Source organism: Lampetra fluviatilis, chromosome 7 (genome assembly GCF_964198595.1).
Source record: "Lampetra fluviatilis chromosome 7, kcLamFluv1.1, whole genome shotgun sequence".
Lineage (NCBI taxonomy): Eukaryota > Metazoa > Chordata > Hyperoartia > Petromyzontiformes > Petromyzontidae > Lampetra > Lampetra fluviatilis.
In genome coordinates, this window is record NC_136281.1 from 5,818,507 (window position 1) to 5,844,208 (window position 25,702).

The 25,702-nt window shown below is 45.9% G+C and overlaps 1 protein-coding gene across 2 annotated transcripts in view; it reads right to left on the reverse strand.

Moving 5' to 3' along the window:
- CRIM1 (cysteine rich transmembrane BMP regulator 1) overlaps positions 1 to 25,702 on the reverse strand; it is a 75,901-nt gene that overhangs the window by 42,028 nt on the left and 8,171 nt on the right. Inside the window, exon 2 of one of the 2 annotated variants that reach the window (XM_078858288.1) lies at positions 23,130 to 23,306. In XM_078858288.1, coding sequence (XP_078714414.1) covers positions 23,130 to 23,306 — 177 coding nt within the window. Of the gene's footprint in view, positions 1 to 23,129; positions 23,310 to 25,702 lie in introns of both variants that reach the window. The other variant, XM_078858287.1, reaches the window with a different exon arrangement.

Below are 25,702 nucleotides of genomic sequence, written 5' to 3' on the forward strand. Positions count from 1 at the left end.
CAAAACACCCGAGCTTATTTATATTCTTTCAATTACAAGGCAGCGTATCGACGACGGCGGCGGTGTTACCGTCGCTAAAAGGGATGGCGGCCGGTGCTCGCGAATAACGTTGAAGTGGCGGACAAGAGGACGTCTGTTGCAGTTGATTTATCGTGGTGGACGATGGTGAATGATGACGGTGGAGAAGAGTATTTAACTTAATTCTAGATTTGAAGTTTTCGTGATTGCAAGAATCCATACTCTTTGGTTCTTTCGGTAAAGTCGCGTAGGTGAAACAATGAATAATAATAATATAATTTGTATTATTATTTAAATTTTTATTTTAGTATTTACCTTGTTCCTATAAATCACAGCCAGAAAAGTTCCCCAAGTTTTATCAAATAAAAAAACACAAAAGCAGTGTTCCTATAGAATATAGAACACGCTGAAATTGCGCAATCATTTTTTTTAATGTCACCACGCAAATGTCATGGGAAACTTTCTTTTAAAACATGTCACCTTGTCTTACTGTGTACGTTAGTGCACGCAGACTTTATGGTGAAGGAGCAGCCCTGCAATTGCTGGCTTACGCTATTTCTAGCAGAGAGGCTTTCACCAGAAGAAGGCCTAGAGAGCCCATCTTGCGGGTATTTGGCCTACTCTTCCACACAATGGCGGAGCCAAGATTTTCAGGAAGGGGGGCAACCCCTCCAGAAATGAAAAATGATAGGAGTTGTAAAGACTTGTCCCTTGCTTTTTATTCGACGCGTATGCGGCGATGGCACAGCCATCGATCGAGGGTCGAATTCGAACCGCGTTGTGTGATCGGAATCGCGCTCGCTGAAGGTGTTGATGCCTTCAGGGAAGTCGTGTCCTGTATACGCAACTGCGCCCAATTCTGTGAGTCACTTATAACCGCTTTGCCGTTACTTATTGCCAATTATGGACTCAGACTATTGTCCTATCATCTCATAGAGTCCCTGGCACGTAATAATATGCTACACAGTGGCAGTGGGGGTCGCAAAATGCCGATTTATTACTAACAATTAACCCAAATGATCTGATCGAAATTAGGGATTTCGATCGGATCATTGGGGGGAGGGCACGAGCCACCCCCCCCACTGGCTCCGCCAGTGCTTCCACACTGGTCAGACACCTTGAATGAGGTGAGAGTATTCACATATATTACCCCACCGCACGTGGCCTGCCGATCGAGTTATACTGCCGTGTGGACAAAAGCGTCGGAGGGGGGGGGGAGATTGTTCCGTACGATCGTAGCAGAAACATCCTTCAAGTAACGCCGCCGTTTAAACGCGTCGGGCACGGCGATGTGACGAATTGCGTTTTTTTTTCACTTTCTAAACGAAGAGGAACGACACCAAACCAAAAACATTTTGGGTCAGCAAGCCGGGGGCCCCTCGCCCCCGCACACGCGGCCACGCCTCGGCCAACTCGTCACACGGAGCAGCTGTCATCGGCGCTGGCTATCGGCACGACGCACACGCTCCTCGCGCGGCCTGCGATAAAGCCGCAGCAGTGACCCCTGTCAGCGGCATAACGTGGCGCTCCCACGCCTGTCCACCCCCCCACCACCACCACCAGCTGCCCACCCCCCCCTCCCAACCCTACCACACCACTCATTCGCCTCCCATCTGCTGGGGCGCACAGACACATCGCGCCCACCACCCCTTAACCACGCCGAACTTTATCAAGGGGCTCGCAGAAAAAAACAGCTGTTGGGCAGAAGACTTTGGCCCTGTGTGTGTCTGCCCGATAACCGCGTGGGCAGCTTGGAGATTATCTGTCCGGGCACACCACGCACAACAGGATCAAGACCCCCCCCCCCCAACTTAAATGCAGATTAATTATATTGTAAGTGCCTGCACACCACTCGTCATCGTAACAAAGGTGAATTTCTGTCATGAGCGTTTAAACTAGTAAATGACAGAATACGTGCATTATACGGTTTGACTAGAACAATAATGTATACATCAGTACTAAGCATTACTGTTTATCGCCTTCGGAGTTTTTTGCCAATGGTAGAGTACGTCACTCATTTGTAAGTTGACAATATGGCATCTCGAAAAATAAAGTTAATAACAATATACGACGAATATCATTGCCACAGATATGAACATCGATTCAGAACAGAATTATCGCGGTGAGAAATTCGGATGGGATACAACACCCCATTGATTTTTGAAACTGCACTCAGGCAGTGTTAAACAGTGTCGTTCCATTCGACGAAAGAACACAGCGGAGCAGACTCGCAGTTCACAGGTACTGCTCATGTCAGTCGATTGTTTTAAGGTTGACGTTTTGGAACACGGACTCTTGATGAAAAACACAATGTACCGAAAATTAATACTCCCTTTTTTTCGACATATATAAACATATTTTTTTTCCTTTCGCTCGTCCATCAGAAATCTTTCGAAAGTGAAGTTAATCCCTGAAAAAAGAAAACGTCACTGAGACGTGGCGAGCCCGCAGTCATTCCAACGGCTCGACAGGCCTGGGTAGCCCACAAATAAACTCATTTCACCCTCCTCCTCCGCACAACCCGCCCAGCTTCATGCGCTCACATATTTCCATTTCTTTTATAAAGTTTGGTGACCGATGAAGCATCCCGCACGAATTGTGTTCTCGGCCACACGCTTATAAAGTGATAAGCTCAGACCCCGCTTGCTTGCCCATCGCCACATATATAACCTTGTTGTAACTGCACTCTCGCTGGTTCAGCGTTTCCACTGCTGGATTATATTTTTTCCGCTTATGTTGCGATCGAAACGTCGTGATTTATTTTATTTTATACCGAAAGAACCAAAGAGTATGGATTCCTGCAGTCACGAAAGCTTCAAATCAAGATCAAATAATGCTATTTAATCGCTAAGGTGGATTGGCGGCGAAGTGATTAACCCGCTGTGCTATGAACCCGGCGACCTGCGTTACATTCCGGCCATGGTTAACATCAGTGGCAAGTGAGATCTCAACCAGTCACGCACTTCCCCCTACAGTCCTCGACGGCATTGGCTCTTCATTTATGGTACTTAACTCGTAGATGTTTAGGAAAATAATCCCTTACAAAACTACGTAAATCAACTCATGGATGAACGGCATCCCGACGCCATATCAGTCATGGGGGTTGTTTGACCATATTTCACCACTCTGGTCAGTGGAGGTTGGTGAAAGGAGCGCCAAGAGGTGATTCACAGGTATAACTTGAAAGTGACGTCAGCCGTGGCTGGGAATGAAACTCAGGATGCTGGGTTCATAGTGAAGTGTGCTAGATACTGCTCCCCCCACAAGGACAAATTTGCTCTCAAATTTAACTTCTTAGGGATTTTAGATGGGGTGTGGGAGTATGGGAATCACATAGTGATGCACACGTGAAGGTCTAGAGCTCTGGACCTTCACAACAATAACCACAAACACATTCCTGCAGAGGGACCTGGTAGTAACGTTGGGTTGCTCGGTCAATGGCCAAGGTCAATGGCGGCGTGGTGTATTCCGCAAATATGCCCGACTGTGAGGGCGGGCACAAGACGGCGTGAGTAGGTTAAACGTTGAGTTTTATAAGGGCACCACGGGGTGACCAGCCCCTACCCACCCAGCCCCACCCCTCCCACCCCCCACCCAGCCCCACCTTCCCCACCCAGCCCCTCTCCACCCTCCCCTCCCCACCCAGCCCCTCTCCACCCTCCCCTCCCCACCCAGCCCTACCCTCCCCACCCTGCCCCTCCCCTCCCCACCTAGCCCCTCCCTCCCCACCCAGCCCCTCCCCACCCTCCCCTCTCCACCCAGCCCCACCCCTCCCATTTTTGATGCACGACGGACGGACAGAATAATCTCCTGTGGGCTGGTGTAACCAGGAGGTTACTACCAGTAATATGTTTCGTTTAAATAAATGGGTGCAGTGAGTTGAGCCTGGTACTAAACAGGCTCACATCCTTCTTGACTTCTGAGATGGCAAGATGAGGAAAATCTTAGGAAGATTGTTGATATAGGCACTGGTCTGCCATGTCGGTTGTGATAAGTAGACGAGTGCATGACCAAATTATCATCCCAGGCTTGACATTCGGCAGCTCCCTAATAAACACATTTATACCGGCTATGAGCGTAGGAAGGTGCGTGACAATCCTCTGAATCATGGGTGCTGGTATCTTTCACTTTTGGAAATATATCTAAACCGTAGGAAGTGCATGCATATGGCATCATTATTTTCCATGAAAAGTTCTTATTTTTAGTCTTATCTTTACTTATGAGAGTTAAACATTAAAAAATGTTATTTAAAAAAATACATTTATGTATTTCGTAGAACATGATACCATTTAACAGAAATTAGCCTTTACTACAACCCCATCTGTTCAGGCTCAAAATGTTCAGCCGGAATGACATTTTAAAATACACCTACGAAGACACATTCCTCGTAAAATCTTATTTGGCAAATGTCAAAGTAGACTCAGGGAAATGAATCATACTTTGCTTGTGGTTAGCAGAAAATATGCACTTACATGAAGTTGGCCATATTTGCATCTAGGCCTCAGTCAAATCACTGCACTCAAGAGATGGCTATCGGGTGAAAAGGAAGTGAAGGCTGCGCGATTGTCTGACTGATACGGCCTGCAGGCATGTGACTGGCGTGCTCGCTTGGCACCACGAACGGAGCTTTGCTTTTGTGACTGTGCAATTCTTTTGGCTTTTCACGGCCACTGCCAGAGCGAGCTTCCCGAGCACTGATCCACATCGAGAGCCACGGTATGCCCCCCATGCCCCCCATAAACATTTAAAATGCCTTTTTCCCCCACCCCCGAATTGCGAATCGGTAAGCATTTGTGCCAGTCGATACACATTTCTCGTGAGAAATGTGACTCTCAGCCATTTGGCATATCTGCCGTGATGTAACCAACATTGTTGCTATTTGCCCTCTCAACTATTTACACATACATCGGCCCTATCTCGTGCTCTGCATCTCATTCCATTAGCCATAACCTGCCTTGTTTGGCAGGAGGCTATGCAGGGCAGAGAGCTCCAATTTCAAGCCTTATCAGACGCAGACAAAAAAAACCTCACCTAACACTAGAAGGAGGGGCAACGTCTACTGGAAGGAAACCACTCCAATGACCCCCCCCCCCACAGCCTGATGTTTGCACACCGGCAATGCAACACACACGGCAGACCGTGTGTGTTGTTGTACTATATAACCTTTTGGCCACAGTAGGGTAAATCAAACATTTAGAATCCACGGATAAGGTAGAGGAGCAAATGTCCCTCACAGCCGAGATGTGTGTGGGGGGGGGTGTACCGATTACGCACGTGGGCGTTACGAACTAAACCGATTTGCAGAAGGAGGGTGGTCACAGGTCTGCGCATTGTTCGCTTAAAGAGGGCTTGCTCAACAACACACACTGCCTCGTACCTGCGGATAGTGTTAAAAGGGTCACGTGCCACACGACTTGGGGTTTGTTTAAACATCCACGCAAGCATTTCAGCATGCGCATTGCTTAGCACGCCGAGAATGTTCTACCGTATACACATATAAAGTCGTGCAATGCGAGGACAGAGGCCACACACATGCAGCGTAACTGTGATGCCAAGCACATCACACAGCATCGCGGTTGGCGTCACTTAATACGGTCGAAGGAGAGGGAGAGGAGGAAAACGTCTTAAACATAACAAACCCCCCCCCCCCGACCACGACTAAACAGCTGCTGTAATGTTAGACGTCAACAGACGTGTCCAGGTGTGTCTCGCTGGTGCCAAAAAAACACGAAGACGGGGAGAATTTTGGTGGAGAGGTTTTGAGAGAGAGGCAAGATGGGAGGGGGGGGGGCATCGTTAATGGGAGGTGGCCGAGTAGTGTAGTGTGTGTGTGTGGAGGGGGGACACAATTGCCCCACTGTACGTGGTCAAGCGAATGCCTCGTTCATCCGCTCAGAGTAGCGCGTGTCCACCATCGCCTCAAAAAAGAAGAAATACCTGCAACCCTATGAAGTTTTCGATAACGCACATTTTTCCACCGAAACGCTGACAAACGTTTTTCTCGCGTGAAACAAACAAACCAAAATTCGTCCTCGTTTCGGAGGAATTTCCGTGTGCAGCGGTGTGGACATTTTGAACGGCTTTGTTAAAAAAGGGAAAGAAAAAGCAATTCCCATTTCATCGCGGAAACGTGAACAACCCCTCTGAGCCGCGCGCTCAAGGAGACACCGACTGTAAAGACTCGTCGTGTTGGTGGTCAACGCGTCGGTCAGAGGCACATCCAGTGGCCGATATGAACTGTCTGTGCGCGCAAAAGCAAAACAACGTTGAGTAGTCTGGGATCCCCGGTGGTTGGCCCGTCACCCGTGAGTAACGCGCCTCTTTGTCGACGCCAGACGCTAACAATGCCCGCGACAATTCACCAAAAACAACAGGAAGGTCCGCGGGCTCTGCGGCACAACCAGCGGGGACTTTAAAACTGTGTCCTGAAAAAAAAACAAATCACCCCGCCAGTGTGCGCTTTCATGCAACTCAGCACTTAATCCACCCAACATTTGCATTTTACGAGCCGTCGGTGTCACTGTCAGTGTGCGTGTAGGTCAACTGCATTAAATCGTACGGGTATTCGTTATCTAACCAGATTTAACAACGGGGGAAGGGGTGGGTAACCTGTGTTTTTAATGCCAAATTAGGCACAGAAGTAGTAGGCTGCTGTGCTTGCACATTTTACCCTTCAAGGAAGACTCCAGTGAAGTGGATTGGAGCCATGCGACCAGGATATCAGTGAGAAAACACTACGTGACGTCGAAATAGATAAGTTAACCAAGGCCCAAACACAATAGATCGGCCACATTAAAATGGCCATTGCATACCGTAGCCAGTTGAGTCCTGGGAATGAGCCCAGAGTGTAATGTTTCTCTATTTACGAGGGAGTGCATTGTTATTGGATTAGCAAGCATCACTTGCACAAGTGTGAGCACTTGCAGATAGACAAAGATCCCCCATATAGCCATACGAGACTGTTGACGAGCATCTATTAATACGAGGGAGTGGGTGGCCAGCACCACACCTGGTCACAATTGTTTCCCCAGTGGCAATGTTTATACGTCGCACCAGGTACTTATTTTAAGCTGAGCCGACCTAGGGGAGGCCCAGGCCCTGTTCAGATAATCGTCACTTATGTTGGCCGTGAGTGGGAATCGAACTCGGGGTGGCAGGTTCTTAGCGCGGCGCGTTAAAAACAGCACGATTGCTCTCCACACACACACATACTCGTACAAAGACACGCTCTCGTGCATTTACCCTCATGGACACCCGATTTGCCATAAAATCTTCATGTCTTATTGTTTACAGTAGCAGGTTACAATGCATATAAAGGTTTAGTATCATGATCTGTGACATGTCAAGAGGTTTGTTCATAAATAGCATGATTTGTGGCGCTCACAAAATTTAAAGCCAGTTCAATATAGCTCATTTAATCACTGACACATTGTTTTTGATTATTGCAGTTGGCACATACTTTTATTGGGCAAAAATCTCCACTGGTCACAACTCACTACCTTCTGGCATGGAGTTCTGGCATTTATTGTGTGCAGCATTCCTAGGAATAACAGAAATCCTCTTGAGTACACAGCGAAGTATGACTAGGCCACATTCGTGGCTTAAAGGCCTTGATTTTAGCCCAGGGCTATGGTTGCTCGAGTCGAGCAGTGGTGCAAATGATGAGCACACTGCACTTTAAATCTGACTAACCGAGTTGTATTCCCAGCCGTAGTTAATGTCAGTAGCAAATTATATCTGAACTGGTCCTCGGTTTCCCTTTCACCGATTCAACACTAACCAGTATGTTGAAGTATGGTCAAGCAACCCACATGGTCAACACGGCATGGGGAGGTCATCATCCAGCAATAGTTTGGCAAAGGACTGAGACTTGATTTGACTAAGTTCTACGGTCACTGTGTAGCAGGAAGTACACTACTAAGACTACCAGTGTTGTGTTTAAGGGACGTGTGTCATCATCGGCTTTCAAATAAATGTGCAGAATATTTTTTATTTCGCACCCAGTGTTCTTCCTACGCACATACTAGGGCTGAACGATTAATCGATTTCAAATCGAAATTGCATTTTGAAACAATGTGATTAGCAAATCGCAAAGGCTGCAATTTTTTTGCGATTTGAAAAGTCCTATTACTTTCTTATTGGAATGGTTTTATTTTGTATTATTATAACTTTCTTTTTTTAACTTAACAATTGTTCAAATTCTTAGGTTTTTTCGGTAAAGTCACGTAGGTAAAACATCAAATCTAGAATTAACAATTGTTCTATGTTTGATTGTTCTATTTCAATTAAAACATTTTAATAAATACATGTTGGAAGCAATTCATATATTTTAAGTTATCGTCCTTGCATTATAATATATAAAGCAGTTCATATGTTGATGGTATCACGTGGTAATGCTCCATCACATGTTTTAAATCTATTACACGGTGAATATTGAAATTAAGCTTGACTTAATTTTTTTATCGCAAATCAAATCACAATATCTGTCAGAAAAATCGCAATTAAATATTTTCCCCAAATCGTTCAGCCCTAGCACATACCCATTGTGCACCAGTGGGATGATCAAATAATCCACCTGCGGTACAGCCAAAAATTCAGCTGTTGGTGGAATGCAGCTCTTCAATCCAGCTGTCATAATGGATTTGTTCGGTCCCATTGGCACCCACCTGTACGGTCTCAGCATTTACGCCAAAGCGACCGTGATAACTTGAGATGGTGGTCGGCCATAGGGGGCACGCACAAAAAAATACTGTTTTCTCTACATTATCACATTCGACTGTCATTCATACAAGTGGCATGAAGATTGTATGACCCTCGTGCAAAGTGATAAAAAAAAAACAATCCCACAGTCCATCAAGGAGTGAAAACGCAATAAATTAGTATTAGCCGGGATGTTCTGGAGACACTGACCACGAGGACACTTTGTTTACATTCCTTCATGTGATTCATTAGACGTCCAGACCAAAGACGTTGCTGTAATTACGTGTAAAAAAGAATAATAGTGTAGGTGCGTCCTCAGCGTTGAGGTGTGACTGTGCGTGTGCATGCGTGTGTTAACCCACCTGGCCCTACTGGAATTCCAGCTACTCTCTTTCTTTCACCGCGCACGCTCCCACCGTCCGTGGTGGCGTTTTGCGGCCGGCCCAACCCCGCTCTTCTCGCCAAAACTTCGCACGCAACCCAGATTCTGCCCCCCGGCCACACGTTGCTCAATGCCCCCCCACATGAGAAGTGCCGAGAGAGCGAGACGTACTTAACCCGCCGCGGTGGCGGCGCTCCACGACTGCACCCAAACTATTCCCCCCCGCGACCCGCTGACATCTTCCTTCATTCGCTGTGCCCCCCACCCACCCCCTGCCCGCCCGACCCCCCCCACCCTCCCCAGGCCCCCCCCCCGCACTCCCCATCCCAATGTGCTCGAAATGTTACTGCAGTTTTGCGGGGAGAAAAAAACAAACTTGCGTGCACACAAAAAAGGCACCGTTAATGTCATAGGATTTCAATGGACTTTGAAATGCGTGTGCGCAAAACAACCTTCGCGTTTGTGTACGTGCCGCGCATCAGAGGTTGCTGTGTTTGTGTCGCTTGTTTTTTTTGGACTCACTGCGGCTGTTGCCAAGGAGGTGCCCCATGTTTCTGAAGGCCTTCAACTCTAAATTGCTCAAATGTCATTTTGGGAGATTCTACCACATCCGATATTAGAAGAGACAACCCAAAACACAAACAGCTCTTATCCTCGGAGATAGCATATCTGGCTTGACCTGTGTGTGCCAGGTTGTAAGACACGAACTTTAAACTTTGTTAATGAGAAAAAAAGATCTTAATGTCATGGCCAGGCATACAATTATAGTTATATTTACATCAAGGTGACCTCACACTCCGATACATATCAATGCGGCTTAATGAAATGTCAATGCAGTGATGTCACGAATGCCATCACTTTCATCCATCTTTCTCACAACGAAGCTTTAAGGTCATAGTCGTATTGTTTGGCACAATGTCCAACGCTTCGCTCTACACACTGGGAGCATCAGTTACTGAACAACCTCCCAGAACATGGGGCCTATCTTCAGACATCGTGCGAAACAACACGTGGTATAACTCTAAAACATATCGGAGAGCTGTACAGCACAACTACGAAAACCAACCCACGTAACACTTCAAACTAATTTTGCACAGGCCAGTCAACACATAATATCCGAGGATCAACACAATTAAATGCCGGTTATTATCTGTTCCACTTTCTTGAATCATCAATTTATGATTTTTAAAAAAAATATACTGCATGGTCATCTCCGTGTTAAACAAAAAAAATCGCACAACTTTTGCAGAATTCCCAAAGCTGCAATGTAAAACAAGCAACTAACGCAAAAAAAGGCACCCACACAATGCCAGGGAACGAGTCTCCCTAAGTGAAGCAGTTGCCCAATGTCACGTGAGTGATTTTACCCAGGTGGCACAAGCATCTCTACAATGGGAAGCCAGGCATGTGCAACTCCATTGTCTCCTCGTTTTGACCTTGTAGGCGAGAACATTTTATTTTTTGTCGGATATGTTTTGCAGTAAACAGCCCTGCGCGGTGTTTATTGGCCTGTGAATAGGAGACTGCGCCCAAGCCGCCAAGGGTGTTGCTTGTGGGTGTTTTCAATGGGCTGGCGTAAACGATATATGGGACGGTTCCCATTACGTGATAAAATAAATAGCTCAGTGTTTGGCTTTGTACATAATATGACTTGTTGCTTGGAGGCATTAGATAGCAAATAAATAACGCTGTTCATGAACGTGCAAAGCATTGTGATTGTTGTGTTTTACAACTCTTTAGCATGGGGAAACCCCCATGCCTAACAGTAATTCCTTTCTCAGAATGTTCACTCAAATTTAAGCTCAAACGACTGAACGCACAGATGTACACGGTACAATCCACTGTAAACAAGCTATATAACCATAAGGAGATGTCATATTCTATACAGGCAGGGTTGATATATGTTAACAGTTTGAACTCAAAGCACAAGTGACAGAAATCATACCACCAATCCGAAGCAATATTCTGTACACGTGCATCCATGAATTCTTGGAAAACTTTGCACAACTTCACGTATGCTTGTAACGTCGTGTGACTGTTGAGACATCTTCCAAAACTGACTTGGCTCTCTTATAGCCGCGTGCCAGTGGGGCTTAAGAAAGCACGCTTGCTGGCCGCACACACAAAAAAAAAGACTCGCAGAGCCCCGCGAGCCAGGTGCATCTTCACCGGAGGACCACCTCAACACCACACCGCACGCATATTCAAGCAATCATCACCACGGAGGTGCAGAAAATCACTCAGCACACACGATGGGTACAATGCTCCTCTGCCGGCGTAACGTCATCGCGGAAAACTCCCGGCCCCACGTCTCCCGCTGCTGCTCAACGTTCACTGCCATCGATCGGCGCGTTGTCCGCTGGAGCCCCCCCCACCCGCGCAGCAAGCAATAAGCGCCCCTCTGCACCGGCTGGTTGCACAGCTCAAGCGCAAAATCCGCGGGCTTCTGCCGGCGCCACGCTACTCTGGCACCGATGTTTACACTGCTCTCCGCCTAGTACCCCCCCCCCACCACTGGCTCCCATCCCATCCACCCCCCCCACCACAAATTCAGCACCGCTACTGGCAGAGGCTGGCCTAGTCTGCTTTCTGGTGCCCATTCCGCAAGCATGCGTCACAGGACGTACTCGCTGACTTCCTCTGCGTTTGAAATTGAGGAGAGGGGGGGGATAAGTTTGTTCTGTCTTACCCGACCGAGAGATCGAGCGGTTGAGTAACGGCGCATAACAAATAACCCGAGGCTATTCCACCACCCCCCCCCCCCATGGCGTTCGGCGCGCAGCACGTATTTCAGGAGGAAGCCCTTTGCAGCCACCACGTGCTTCAACAAGGGCCACATATGCATCACAAAGGGCAGCAGCAGGGGTGCTGTTAAGGATTTAGCCTCGTCTATTTACTTTCTTCTCCTGTCTTATGGAAATAGCAACGATTACAAGTGAAGATCGATCTTAGGTATCCCCGTCGAGAACATCATGGGTATGTTTTGACTTAAAACTTTCGTGACTGCAGGAATTCATGTTATTGGTTCTTTCGGTAAAATCACGTAGATAGAAAAAATATATTAAAAATTATCAAATAAAATCATGTAGATAATCAAAATCACAATAAAAAAATAAAAATAGTGAAATAAATTTCGAATTAAATTAAAATAATCAAAGCAAAAAACCCACGACGTTTCGATCGCAACACCAGCGGTCTTCATCAGACTTTACCGAAAGAACCAAGAACATCATGGGGATGCTGGACTGAACGTTTCCCGTCCCGCCGGGAAGTGAATATAAGCAGCAATGCGGTTCCATTGTTTGAGTCGAAGTGCGGCTTGTCATTTAACCATCGCCACTTGTGTTATCAGACATCAACATCGCCCCTTATTTCCCCGTGGTCGGTGTGTGTGCGGGCAAATTCGTGTCGTGTTCCTATACCGATCGAGTTTTCCCCGCTCGTGTTGCCCGTTACAGCAGCAGCAGCAAGTAGCGTTCCTTCCATCTTAGACCGTCTGCTGTAAAACGAACCGAGAGCCCTTATGGGTTGGGTATGTTTGTAAACCAAAATGTTTGCCCATAACCGTGTTAAATTACAGAACGCGCGCTTTCGTAACAGTTTCATTTAATGGTTACATTGCGACACGCACTGCGACAGAAAATACGGCTCTTGCGAGAATGATGTGGCTGTTACCATGACGACTTTGAAACATTTTTATAATTAACATTTTTGTAAAAAAAAAAAATATTTGCACCGTTTGCACTCGTGTACAGAGAGGCATATGGATTCACGTGTGGATTCATGCGCCGATATAAAGGTCTGAGGGTGGTGCGGAGGTTCAACGGTTCACACTGCGACTTGAGTTTCATTCATGGCCATGACTACTCATATCAGTGGCGACAGATACAAAAATCATCCCCCCCCACCCAACCCTCAATGACCAGCGTGGTGAAGTATGGTCAAACAACCCCTACGACCGACATTGCCAGGGGTGGCCTTCATCCAGCAGTGGATTAACAATTGGCTGTGAATTATTTAGTTTATTGATATTATTACTAATTCCACAGTACTTGTTGCATGTCTGCAGTACTATATATCAGCGGCATAGATCTCTGGGAGGTCACAATAGTCATGCACGTGAAAATACTTTACATAAATTATTTATTGCATTGAATGCAATTAGCTGCTGTTGAAAAATATATTTTACCTCGAGTTATTTGTCTTTCCATCATGGTTTCACATTTTGTTTGTCAGCTATGATTTACCTTGCGCTGATAACAAAATTAAAGATAATCATAATGTTACAAATCAATTGCAAGCGCCAGCAAAAGTAAACCTAGATTTTCATAGGTGCCCAAATGATTCGATTTGACATTGGAGAATTCAATGACCGATTATTTTATTTGTTTGTATAATCGGATAAAATACATTTGTTGAAAAGTCATTTAATGATGAATGCATCTCGGCAATTGCCTTCAATAGAAGGCTGCTGTGCGCTATTATTACTTTGGCCAGCAATCGAGGACTGCTTGGCTAAAATGTAAACGGATACGCCGAAGCGCCACTGGGTTTAACAGAGTACATTTCTCGAGAGGTATTGCTGCGTCCGTATTCTTACAGCGCAGCATTTTAAAGATAGACGCTCAACCTGTCACTTAGGGTTAATTTTGGGGGGGGTAGGGGGGTGTTTGCATTTTTTTTCCAGGACTTATTTCCCGTAACTCAGGAGGGAGACACACACAAACACCTTTGGGCTGCTACGGGCGAGTCAGACGGGAGCGCTAATACCGGCAGATCTCGGTGATAACAGGCAGCAGAGGGTTAATACAGGACACAAGTTGCCACCCCCACCCCCGCGTGAAATTACCAGTGTGGTTCGCGTATTGATGGATCGGACAATACGAGTCGCATTATGAGATCTGCGCGCGCCATAACAACTGCGCGCGCAAATTCTCACGCGGCGGACGCAACACGCGAAGCCCACCGCCGTCGTCGTGGTCGTCGTCATCGCGATCAATCGCGGTGAGAAGCAGAGAGAGGGGGGAAAGGTAGAGAGGTGGGATCGGGACAACCACACCCCAAACCGTCACATTCCACACCTGGCACCACAACAGCCGAGCAGAGCCACCCGCGGCCGAGATGACTTCGCGCAACTGCTGCGAGACAAAAGAGTGGCTTTTTGGACGACGATGCCGCCACCCACCCCACCCACCCCCCACCCCACCCACCCCCCACCCCACCCACCCCACCCACCCCACTCAGGTTTCCAGCAAACACTTCACCGTGCAGTACAACTGCGTAGGTAGCCGCAGCTGTGCCGTACGGATATCCAGATTTATTTTCGGGTTGTACCCAGTGGTCGCTGCAGAGCATTCCTGTGGCTTCGATTTGAAATCTAAAATTTCCGAATCGTTACAATGCATGCACAGACTGAAGGGGGACGCGTGCACGCTAAAGTCGCTGCACGTCCTATACCCTTACATTGTCTCGTGTGATGAATGGTGTGGCACTAAAATATACAAGATTACAGCGGAAATCTCGCATGACCGATGATAATAAATATTATCGCTGAAATGTAGATGCAAATGCCTCCCCAAGCCATTCCCATATATCTCTATTTAGCGATAATGATCCTTCTAAGCAACTGTGCACGTGATGGCTTTGGGAAGCTTTCATCCAGCCGCGGATAGATCATAGCTGAAACTGATGAGATTTACGTGGCAAGGAGAGAGTCTAACAGATGGAGATGTAGTGTATAGATGTACAGGGGTGTGGGCAATAAGTCTCGATACCCCTGTCTTAAAACCCATTTTGTCTTGCAGAGGTAAAAGGGGTACAGGGACTTCTCATTCACCATGTGACCGTGGCTTATGCAAGGCTGGTGTCGATGCGAAAGGCAGTGAGTTAGATCCAGTGGTGAAGGTGCAGGATGGTGAGGAGGTAGTTAAGCAGATGATGTGATGGTGGCATATACAATGAGGGCTGAGGCGGAGAGAGAGAGGTGAGGTGGAGCCGTGAGTGCGGAGGGCCGAGAGGCTTGTAGGGCGATGCCTGGGAGATGGCAGGCACAAATGCGCTGACGCCTGCCCCCTGCGTAGCAGCACAGGCGCGCGGTGAGAGTCAGCCAAATGGAGCAGAGCGTGCAGCTCCTAGCACCGTCGATGAGTCCACGATGTTCCCTCATTACGATGATTGTTGTCGTTGCATGCATCGGAGATGTATAATAGATGAGAGTAGGTTTATTAGGTGCCGTGTAAAATGAACAGGTCAACAAGAAAGAATGCTGTTATGAAAGCGATAATGTTTTGCTTATTTCTGTCAGTCCATTGGCCATGGGAACGACCCGCAGTGACTAAAACTCGTGGGGAGGGTGACAAATATGCAATCCCTCGGTTAGTTTGTTCCAATGACATGTGCTCATTTTAACAAAAATGCCACTGCCCTCTGGTTGCACAGATAATTCAAAACAGTCAGTTGAATTAATGCAAGCAACACGTTTGTACCATCTTTCCGATTTCATGGAGCAATCCAAATACATGCTGATTAATAAAAAAAAGCGATGAAATATCCGTTAAAGATCGCCACTCGGTTATTTTTCGGGAGGACTTAAATCCCTAAACATGAAGGGCGATTTAAAATGTCATCGCAAGTGATTGTGTTTTTAATGCACTATACTGGAAGCTAACAGCGCCATGTAAAAACCATCTGAAAACAAGCTTTTGAAAACGCACCGCTGGCCTTTTCTCCGTGGGGCTGCAATAACTGCCGCTTCTGCCAAACACCCGGCATTCCTGCCATTCAAACGCGGTTCACTGGTGTTCTGCCAACTCTGGTTATCAACACCACCGAAACGCACGCAGCAACACAGCGCAACCGCACCACCGATGGGTATACGCACAAGGGAGCCTTTCAGCGTAAAACCATCTCCTTCCTAACGATGTGCAGGCTACGTTTACGCCCGTTTGTCCCTATGCGATCGTCACACAACATGCGGAGAAATGGATAATCCAAAATACAGGTGGAAAAGAAACGCACACCACTTAGAAGCGGCTGTAGCAACCCGAACTGCCATCAAGGCAAGAATTCTGTTCATTTGACTATGTTTTAAACAACACTGTCATGGTTTGTTTTATGCTAACACAGGATTGTTCAATGTATAACAAAACCTCTATAGTATACAAGGCTATGTTGGGTTTTTTGTCCGAGGGGGCGGTGGGTGGTGGAAGGGAAATGACTTTTAGAAGGTGGCTATTTGGCTGAGTCTCAAGCACACAGTGGTCTACATTTGCAAAGAGTACGCTTAGTCAAGCACTACAACACAAGCCAACTTAACCCTTCTAGAAGGACCGGACCGTCCTACAGAAATGAAAGGAGTCAGGACTGCGTATTAAATTGGTGATCCCAGGTCTCACAATGGTAGACCTCTACGTCTTCCTGGAACCAAATTACAGCGTACACTCATTACGCGTGAATGACGAAATAACGTTACTTTGAGAGTATGTGACATCGGTAATTAAATAACAATGCAGGAAATGTTACTAAACGCCAAGCAGTACTGACAGAGTATGGAGCCATCGCTGCGATTACATGCAACCATATTACATTCTCAAATTATTATTATTTTTAAATCTGCCACCCTTGTTACACTTGAACTTTTTGTTTCATATATGTACACTGTGTAGTTATGAAAACGCAACTACCATATTAATATTACCATATGAACAACCCATCACAAAACCAAACACCGTAGAATAAATTCCCAGGGCGTATCAATATTAATGAACTGATTTATTACACAGACGGCCACAGGAGGCTACCACTTGCCCCTTAAGTTGCAGTAATGGGGCCACCTGACCCACAGTTTGTGAACCACAACATAATTAACATTTAAATTTCAGAGCACGCACCCATGCAGGCCTCTATATGCCAGGTCACCCATCATAAAACTTCCACGGAAGCCCACCCACAACATCCGTGCCAGTCCAAATGAACATTTGGTTCCTCAAACTGGGCAACTATTTCACAAATAAGTTTGGAACGTGGCCTTAAACTTAAGGTTTTAGTTGCAAATGCAGGGGTATAGACTTGAAGGCAAATAAAGATTACTGCGTTACAACAACAAAGAAGTTGGCACACATTTTTCGGAATAGGGACTAACATTCCTGAATACTGGTTCCGAGACGGAAAGAAAATTGAGTTTCTGCGGAACAAATATTTGGGGGGGAGGTGGAGTGGAACGTCTATGTTCTCTTACGCCAGTACGACGCAGTGATAACACTCACATAGAACTTCCAGACAGGCATCCAATGGCAGGAGAGGCATATATATGTGCAGCCTGTGTTAATGGTAATCCACCCCTCCTCCACCCAAACTTCCCAGTCAGTTTGGAAGAGGCAGCAGTCCGCACATGGTGTTTCATTCAGAAGGGCAACCCCCTGAAATCCCCAGCTCCCTGTTAACAATGCCTCAATACAGTCACTCGATCGGTTTTTTTTCTTGTATTCGCTGGAATAGCAAGCGGTTTAAATCACATCGGAGAGAGTTTTCATGAAGGAGACGACAACGAATCTGGCCCACTTAAAAGCCAACTAATTTCCTGTTTCAATAAACACGATATTTGCCACTGCGGAAATATGAGTGACGATCACTCTACCATGTGTTTACATACATATAGTGTCACCTCTTAACCTAGAAACGTGTTTCTTGGCGGAATGTATACGGCAAGCTTTGTGTCCAAAGTATAATCTGCAAGGACTTGTGCGAGTCTCGAACAATGAGCGGCTTTTGATTGCGAACATTTGAGCTCACAGCCGCATCAGCGAGCTTCTCTCCGCCAAGAAAGCGGCTCCCCATCCCCATCCCGCCTGCACGCTGTGCAAAGCAACGCCATGGCAGACGTGGCGTGACAGCAGTTGCTGAAAATTGGTAAATGAAGAATGACTCGCGACACAGGGAGCATCGGACTTGGCAGTGATAGAAGGAGTTTTTGTTGTTTGTCTTAAGAATGACGAGGGGTGGCGTTAATAAGGAATGCGTGCTTGATATAAATCATCGTCAACCATCGTTGTGCGCTAGGGGCACGGTGTCTCGGTAAATAGAGGGCAATGTCATAATCAATCAGGCGGCAATTGTTGTCAGCGTCATCTTACTGCTACTGTCATCCATTATGGTGGGAGATGGTAGCCTTCTCGTGGCCCACCTGTTAAGTGCCTCATCGCACGACTAATACCATCACGTTGGCCTAGCTTTCGCATGGCTCACAGACTTAAGCTTGGACGTGTGATTTGCACAGACTTGCCATAAGCTAGAGCTCACAATACTTAACAGGACTACCCAGGGAAAGCCAATTAACATTGCCCTTGTGATTTGAAGTTCTCTGCTAAATGATAATAGGAATGTTACACTATGAGACCTCCTTTACCAGTGGCAAAATATAGTAATAGGTTTTTACCCTTTCAACTGGTATAAAAACTGACACCTTTATACAAGGCATCATGTTTGCAATAACCACAACACAAGCTGATGCCTTGCATAAAGGTGTCAGTTTTTGTACCAGTTGAAAGGGTAAAAACCTATTACTATATTTTGCCACTGGTAAAGGAGGTCTCATAGTGTAAATGCTTACCCCGAGCTCTCAATACTCTTGATAGTGCGCTGTCTTTGAGTTGTACGCCTTTTGGCGTCATCTGGTCCAACACCAATGGAGACTAGGCTCTAAGAAAAGCTGTCTCGGGTGTGGACCAATCAACTTCAAGGACAGTGCATATCATTATCATCATCAGAGTTGTTTCTTTTTGTTTGAATTTTGACTGCTTGTGTTGTGGTTATTGCAAACATGATGCCTTGTATAAAGGTGTCAGTTTTTATACCAGTTGAAAGGGTAAAAACCTATTACTACGATAATAGGAATGGTTTACTACCCCTTTACAAATACACGAGCAGATGATGAAGGCCTCTCCCATGCTATGCTGACAATGAGGGTTGTTTTACCATACTTCACCATGATGAACAGCGAGAGTTGGTGGAGGGGACGGGGGGATGCTCAGGATCAGCTTAGATACCTCTGGCCACTGATGCTAGCCGTGGATGGGCATCAAATTGATGTCACCGCCCACTCCACCCCCAATCATCCGTTACATAAATGCGCCTTACTTATGGAAAGGTGACAGTGAACATTGCACTCAAAGTGCTGACCCACCCCTGCTGGACATTTGTGAAAAAGAGCTTCATATCTCATCAGATTCCTGCAGTCTAAGTACAGATTCTGATTCTGACTGTAGTGGGATGAAGAATCTGACCATGTAATGTACATTTTGTAACGATCATTACACTGCAGAATGTAACTGACAAAATGTCTTCAACAAAATAAACAAACGACTGCCCAATATAGATCCGTGAAATGAACATAAATTGCCTCGGGTGCTCAAGCGCCCCATTAGCGGTCGAAGGCAATTATGTCGCTTAAACAACTGTGGTCTGTCTGGTTTACTTAATATATTAATTTATCCAAACAATGCAAATGTATGTCACGCAAACGTGGTCTAATGCGGCGTATGAACATTTTCCATCAATGGCATGGGTCCTAAAAACACAACAAAAAAAACTTCGTAAGCGCCTGTGCAGTACAGTAGTTTCGTGTTCGCTATGCAACAACGTTGTGATGGCAGCCTCCCTCTGCACGAGGTAAAAATAAAAGTACAGCCTTTCGTCAATCGGCTCCTCGATGCTCTACCCATGCTGTGACTATCATGGGGGTAGTTTGACCATACTTCACCACACTTTTCAGTGTCGGTTGGTTGGCTCAAACGCAGGTCACCGGGTTCATAGCGAAGTCTGCAACCATGGCGCCACCCGGCACAAAACAAATCAGGTATGACATTCGTGAGGATAGAGGATGAAGTTGCTCACTCTCCTCCAGCGAGCGGTGGTATAAGATGACACACCGTCGTGTCGAGTACACCCAGCTCGCCGCTTGGTTCATGACCTATTACACCGCTCACTGGACTCAAATACTGTACATTGCAAAACAAAGCTCTGCTGTAATAGGGGAGATGAACGTACAGTGCATCATGAAAAAGCCAGAACATTTTCCCGTTAAGCATTTAATGAATGTTTGCTATTGGCACACCGTACAAACATAAGCACAAATACTGTGCAACCAATTTTTATACTTGCAATGGTTTTTTTCAGCTCACAGTTTAATAAAGGTCATTTGCCGTGGCTCCAACATGCCCCTCTTCTCCAGACGTTCATGTTCGTCAACGGCATAGAGGTCTGCGCTCGGTGGCAAGCATGTAAAAACGCCTACGAATTGAAGGTTAACCACGTCATCGTGAGCGGCACTCATAATCTCTCTGCCATTTGAGTGGCGTGTACATGTTCGTGATTGCCTTATGGCCACACGAGTCGGGAAAATTAGACTCTGTGAGGAATTCAGCTTTGGGGCGGTGTGTTGGCCACAGTAGCCGCCTTAGTAACCGTGTTCATAACTTCAGCAAACACAGGCTAAATGGGAGCCTAGCGTTGCATGACTTTATTTATTCATTCACTCATTCATTTTTGTGTGAGCCCGGCAGTTTCTAGGTGATTGCCTGCCGGTTCTGGTTGCCGGGGCCAATGGTCGCACGTCAATGCTTTGATTCATCGTCACGTCACGGGCGACTCAATCCGTTACAGAAATGCTGGTGCAATCGCCGATGCCACCACAGGAGCCCTTGTACAGTCAAGCCCACAACAGACACAGCATTTGACTGGCCTTTAGTCACTAGCCCTGTCTAAATCAAGAGGCCCCATTGTTGGGTTACGTCGGCAGTAAATTTGCTGATGCGGGAACATGGACCCGGTTTTTTTCTAAGTTGCAGATATGTTTTAAACTGCTGTGCCATTGACTGGGCATGTATAAGTGAACACTTTTGTGTTAATTATATTACAGTCCTTCATGTAAGACTGCTTTAGCCATAACAACAACTATCGGTTTTGCTAGATATTCAAAGCCAAAACCACCACTGGAAATTAATTCCTTCATGGAAAAATGCATGCATAAACGCTGCCCACTTTACGAATGAACTCCTCTACGTGTAAGAGCAGTTACTCAGCCATGCGCTATTGTGTCATTACAATTCAGGCTTTTATTTAGTTATTTATGCCTTAGCTGTTAACCCCTCACTGCTGGGAAAGGCCCTCCACTCTGCTATGCCTTCCACTCTTCACGATCTCTTGCCACCTCCATCTTCTGGTGCGCTCATCCAAATCGTCTGTCATCCCACCATCTCGTTTTTGTCTAAGTCTATTTTTCCTTCCCTCAAGCACCCTCTATCATGTTGTTTATTTTGCCTATCTGTCAACTGATGCCCTACCTAGTCACCCCTCTCAAGTCTATTCCAGTTTCTTTTTCACTTTCTAAATTACATTTACTCCAATGAAATCTGTTAACATGGTTATAATTACAATACAACTACAAAATATTTCGATTTGAAGCTTTCGTGACTGCAGGGATTCATCTTCTTGGTTCTTTACCGAAAGAACCAAGAAGATGAACTACAATATACATATACTATCCGCTGCAGTGTAAACAGCTCATGATCAAATCACTCGGAATAACTTTGATTCTATTAGACCACAGAAGCTGAGCAGATTTGAGCCTGGATAGTGCTTGATTGGGTGACCACCATGTGTAACACAGGTGCAGTAAGCGTTGTGGGCAGTAGAGGGCAGTGCAGAAAAATCCACTGTTATTCTGCCCTCCCCCCACCATCACCAACATGCAGTCACCAACAAGCACTGACCAGCATGAAGTATGGTTAAATAAAGCTCGCAGCCAGTACGTTGTTGGGATGCCCTCATCCCCCAGTAGTAGCTGCTCAACCCAAGCTATAAATGCTCCGATAATGCATTGTCTTTGTACTTTTCCCACCTGATGACGGACGCTTGTGTTGCGCCCGAAACGTCGCAATTTATTTTATTTCATACCTACGTGACATTACCGAAAGAACCAAAGAGTATGGATTCCTGCAGTCACGAAAGCTTCAAATCTAGATTGTCTTTGTGCTGTTCGCCTTTTGGTATTCTCTGGTCTGACACTGGTGAAACTAGGCCCTAAAGAAGGCTGTCTCTGCTGTAAGCCAATCAGTTTCAAATAAAATTCAGATATTATCAGAGCATGTTTGTTTGTATGTATGTTCACCAGAAATACGTGTGGTTAATGTTAGACACGTTGCCTTGCAAAATGTTTCTATTTGGTGTTTGACCATCATAACACCTATTTTATTGCCAGAAAGTTTAAAAGCTATTCTTATTTTTATATATATTGAAGTAGTGTTAATGCTGGTGGGCACAGTGGCTTAGCACCCGTCCGTGTGCCATTCCGTTTTCACGCCCAGTGTCCAAACAGCCGGCGTGCCAAAGCTCACATGCATGCATCCATCTCTCTCGCATGTGCCAAGGAATATTTGGCTATCAGCAACACAATATGATGTTCATTTTCATACTTGGCTTCAATTCCCAAGAGGGCAGAAAACATTATAAATGCAATGTAACTGATAAAATATATTTTCCAACTGTGAACGCCATTGCTTTGCACAAAACTAAGTGTATTTCCATGAAGTGAAATACAGGCTGTGGAGTGCACCAGCTGTCATAAAACACACCAATATTTGTCCCCCCCCACCCCCAAAGAGGGCTGCTTAGTTATTATTTACACAGACCTATTTAACCCAGTGCTATATTGACAGTAGAATCTGCTTACATGAATTTGAAAGAAATTCCACCACAACAACAACAACAATGGACGTCACACACAGAACCCCCCCTCGCCCCCCCCCCAAAGACGCACTTCTGGTAGCCGCGCAGAAGCCAAGGTCTGCGGTTTGCATTTCTGGCCGGTTATCAATGTGGCGCGTGAGCAGACACGTCGCCGAGAATTATGAGCGGCGCAAACTTCAAACGCGATGAGTCAGCCGCCCAACCCTGGCGGTCGGCAAGCCAGGGGGTCAAGGTCGGGCACCGTGCGAATGTCCCCACTGTGTCGCGCGGGGGGCGCGGGGGGCACCTTCGATGCGGCGCAGGGCCTGGGCGCAGGCGTCGAGGTCGGCGAAGGAGAAGGGGTTCCCACAGGTGCGCGCCTCCTCGCAGACGCACTGCCCCGCGCGGAGGTTACAGCCCGTCACGAGCTCCTCCAGGCACGGCTCCATAGCCAGGTACTCGTCGTCCGCGTAGTCCTCCTCCGCTGCTGCCACCAGACACATGGAGACGGACGTCACGCGGCGCACGCACGAACACGCGCACGCACGCATGCACCGCAGACAGGCGGAGATGGCAAGGGATGAACGCCGGCGGTACAATGCACGGTAACAATGCATTTGTCCCCGCATGAAAGGTGGACATTAGAGGTATAACAATTCACTTGGATGTGGCGATTTGTAGAATGGTTATGATTCAGAGCTGCAATCGGATTTCAGGAATCAATATATTTCTCTTCTTGGTTCTTTTCGGTAAAGTCACGTAGAAGGGAAATAATAAAATAATAATAATAATAAAAACATAATAAAATAAAATTCTCACGACGTTTCGGCCACAACACAAGCAGCCGTCCTCAGGTGAAGAACAGGGCTGTGGGAAAGACAGCGTCCGAATGTCTTTCCGACAGCCCTGTTCTTCACCTGAGGACGGCTGTTTGCGTTGTGGCCGAAACGTCGTGAGAATTTTATTTTATTCTGTTTTATTTTCATTATTTTATTATTTCCCTTCTACGTGACTTTACCGAAAGAACCAAGAAGATGAATCCCTGTAGTTACGAAAGCTTTAAATCGAAAATCAATATATTTGTTTTGCCATAGCTCATTTTCACTTTCTCATTAGTATTGATTTTAAAAAAATAGTCTCATTTGTACATTTTTGTTCACTCCCTTTCCCCTGAATGTTATACGAACATGTAATTGTATATATCTAATAACAACAATTATTATACAGGTGATTAGATGCATGCATTTATGAACCTCTAGATGTAATATTTTCACCACGAGGAGATTTGAGTTGATTCAGGATTTTTTTTTAATATCACGATGAATATAGCAGGCACGAGTGGAATCAAGAGTCACTTGATCCCATTACAAAACAATATAGTATGTATATCGAACTTTCTTTTGCACCATACGTATCCAACCACGCTAATCGGAGGTGATATGATAACCCCTTTTAACGCTAATTTGATTAGCGCTCACTTCTACAGGAGGTCTGCTTGTATATGAATGGAAAACCATAAATTCTTACACATGAGATTAGGTGCATCCATCATCAGCCTTAATTTTACAAAAAAATGTTTATACAACCCCTTGGGCCTACGGTCTTCTGGGAGTGCATAATTTGAGCAGCATTGATTCAGGACAAGCAATTTCACTGAAATATAGGTCAAGGAAGAGCAGGGTGGGCTTCCCCAGTTCCCATGTGTTAATGCAATGAAATACAATTTGGCTTTACACGGCACCCAAATGTAGTCGCACGTTGAGACGCTGTGAATAAACAGCGGGCATAGTTATCTTGTATAAGGAAAGAGAGCCATAGGTATCTCTGAGTTTTTGTGAGTCTGTTTCACTGTGTGATTCTATGGGTCTCAGTAAACCCATGAGAGTCAATACAATAAAATTTGGATTTCCATACCATCGACATAAGACCGCATCTCCAGACGCTGTACAGAAACTGCAGCCATTTTTTATTTAATGGAGACAAAGTGACAGTAAGTTATAGGCAGAGGAAATACAATCAAAGTATTGAGGCCTGGACTTGAACAGAGTCGGTTAAGAGAATCGACAGCACGGATGGATGGGGGAAGGGAGTTCCAGACTATGGGGGGCAGCAGAGGAGAATGAGTGACCTCCTGCTGCTTGCTTTCCCTGCTTTCCCTGCAGGCAGCGCACGTGGTGCGGAGCATTCCAAGCCTGCCGCAATAGTGCAGCCATCTCTAAGCAACAGGCTGCTAGGCTGCAGAGAATGCATTCTGTTCAAAGTGTCTGAGGATCGCATTGTTTTTAATCGCTTGAGTGGGAAGGGTATCGTTTTTAAGATAGTTACGGTCTCGTTTACCGACGTAACCCGATAGCTTGTTTTTAACGATTAATGTCTCAAGTTGTTGGCTATTAAATATCAACGTTTTTTTTCATTCAAGATCTCACTTTATAAAATATGTTTGTTCGTGGATAACAAGTAAGGATAAGGGTGCATTTTTGTTTACATGATATGTATTGATTCACATTTTTATTTTCATGATATGCGCATCAATAGATGCAACTCATGTGCTAATATGACACACTTCACACACGTCACAGAGTGGTACAGAACAATAAAAACGAGATGGAAAAAACAGGACGTACATAAAGGTGAAGAAAATTGCAATACTGAATCAGGACAATTAATAAAATCACAAGAGGGCAGAGGGGGAGAGTAAATCAATATATGCCTCTTGCACATTCAAAAGTCAAAGTGCCCTCCTCAATTGAGCATCGACTGTGCTCATTGCCTGCTCAAACACCGGAGGAGTCAACTGATGTAAATTCCAAATTCCTACGGGTGGAGGTGAGTCTATTCAAAGGAGACCACCACTGTTGACTTATCTACAAAATGGTACTT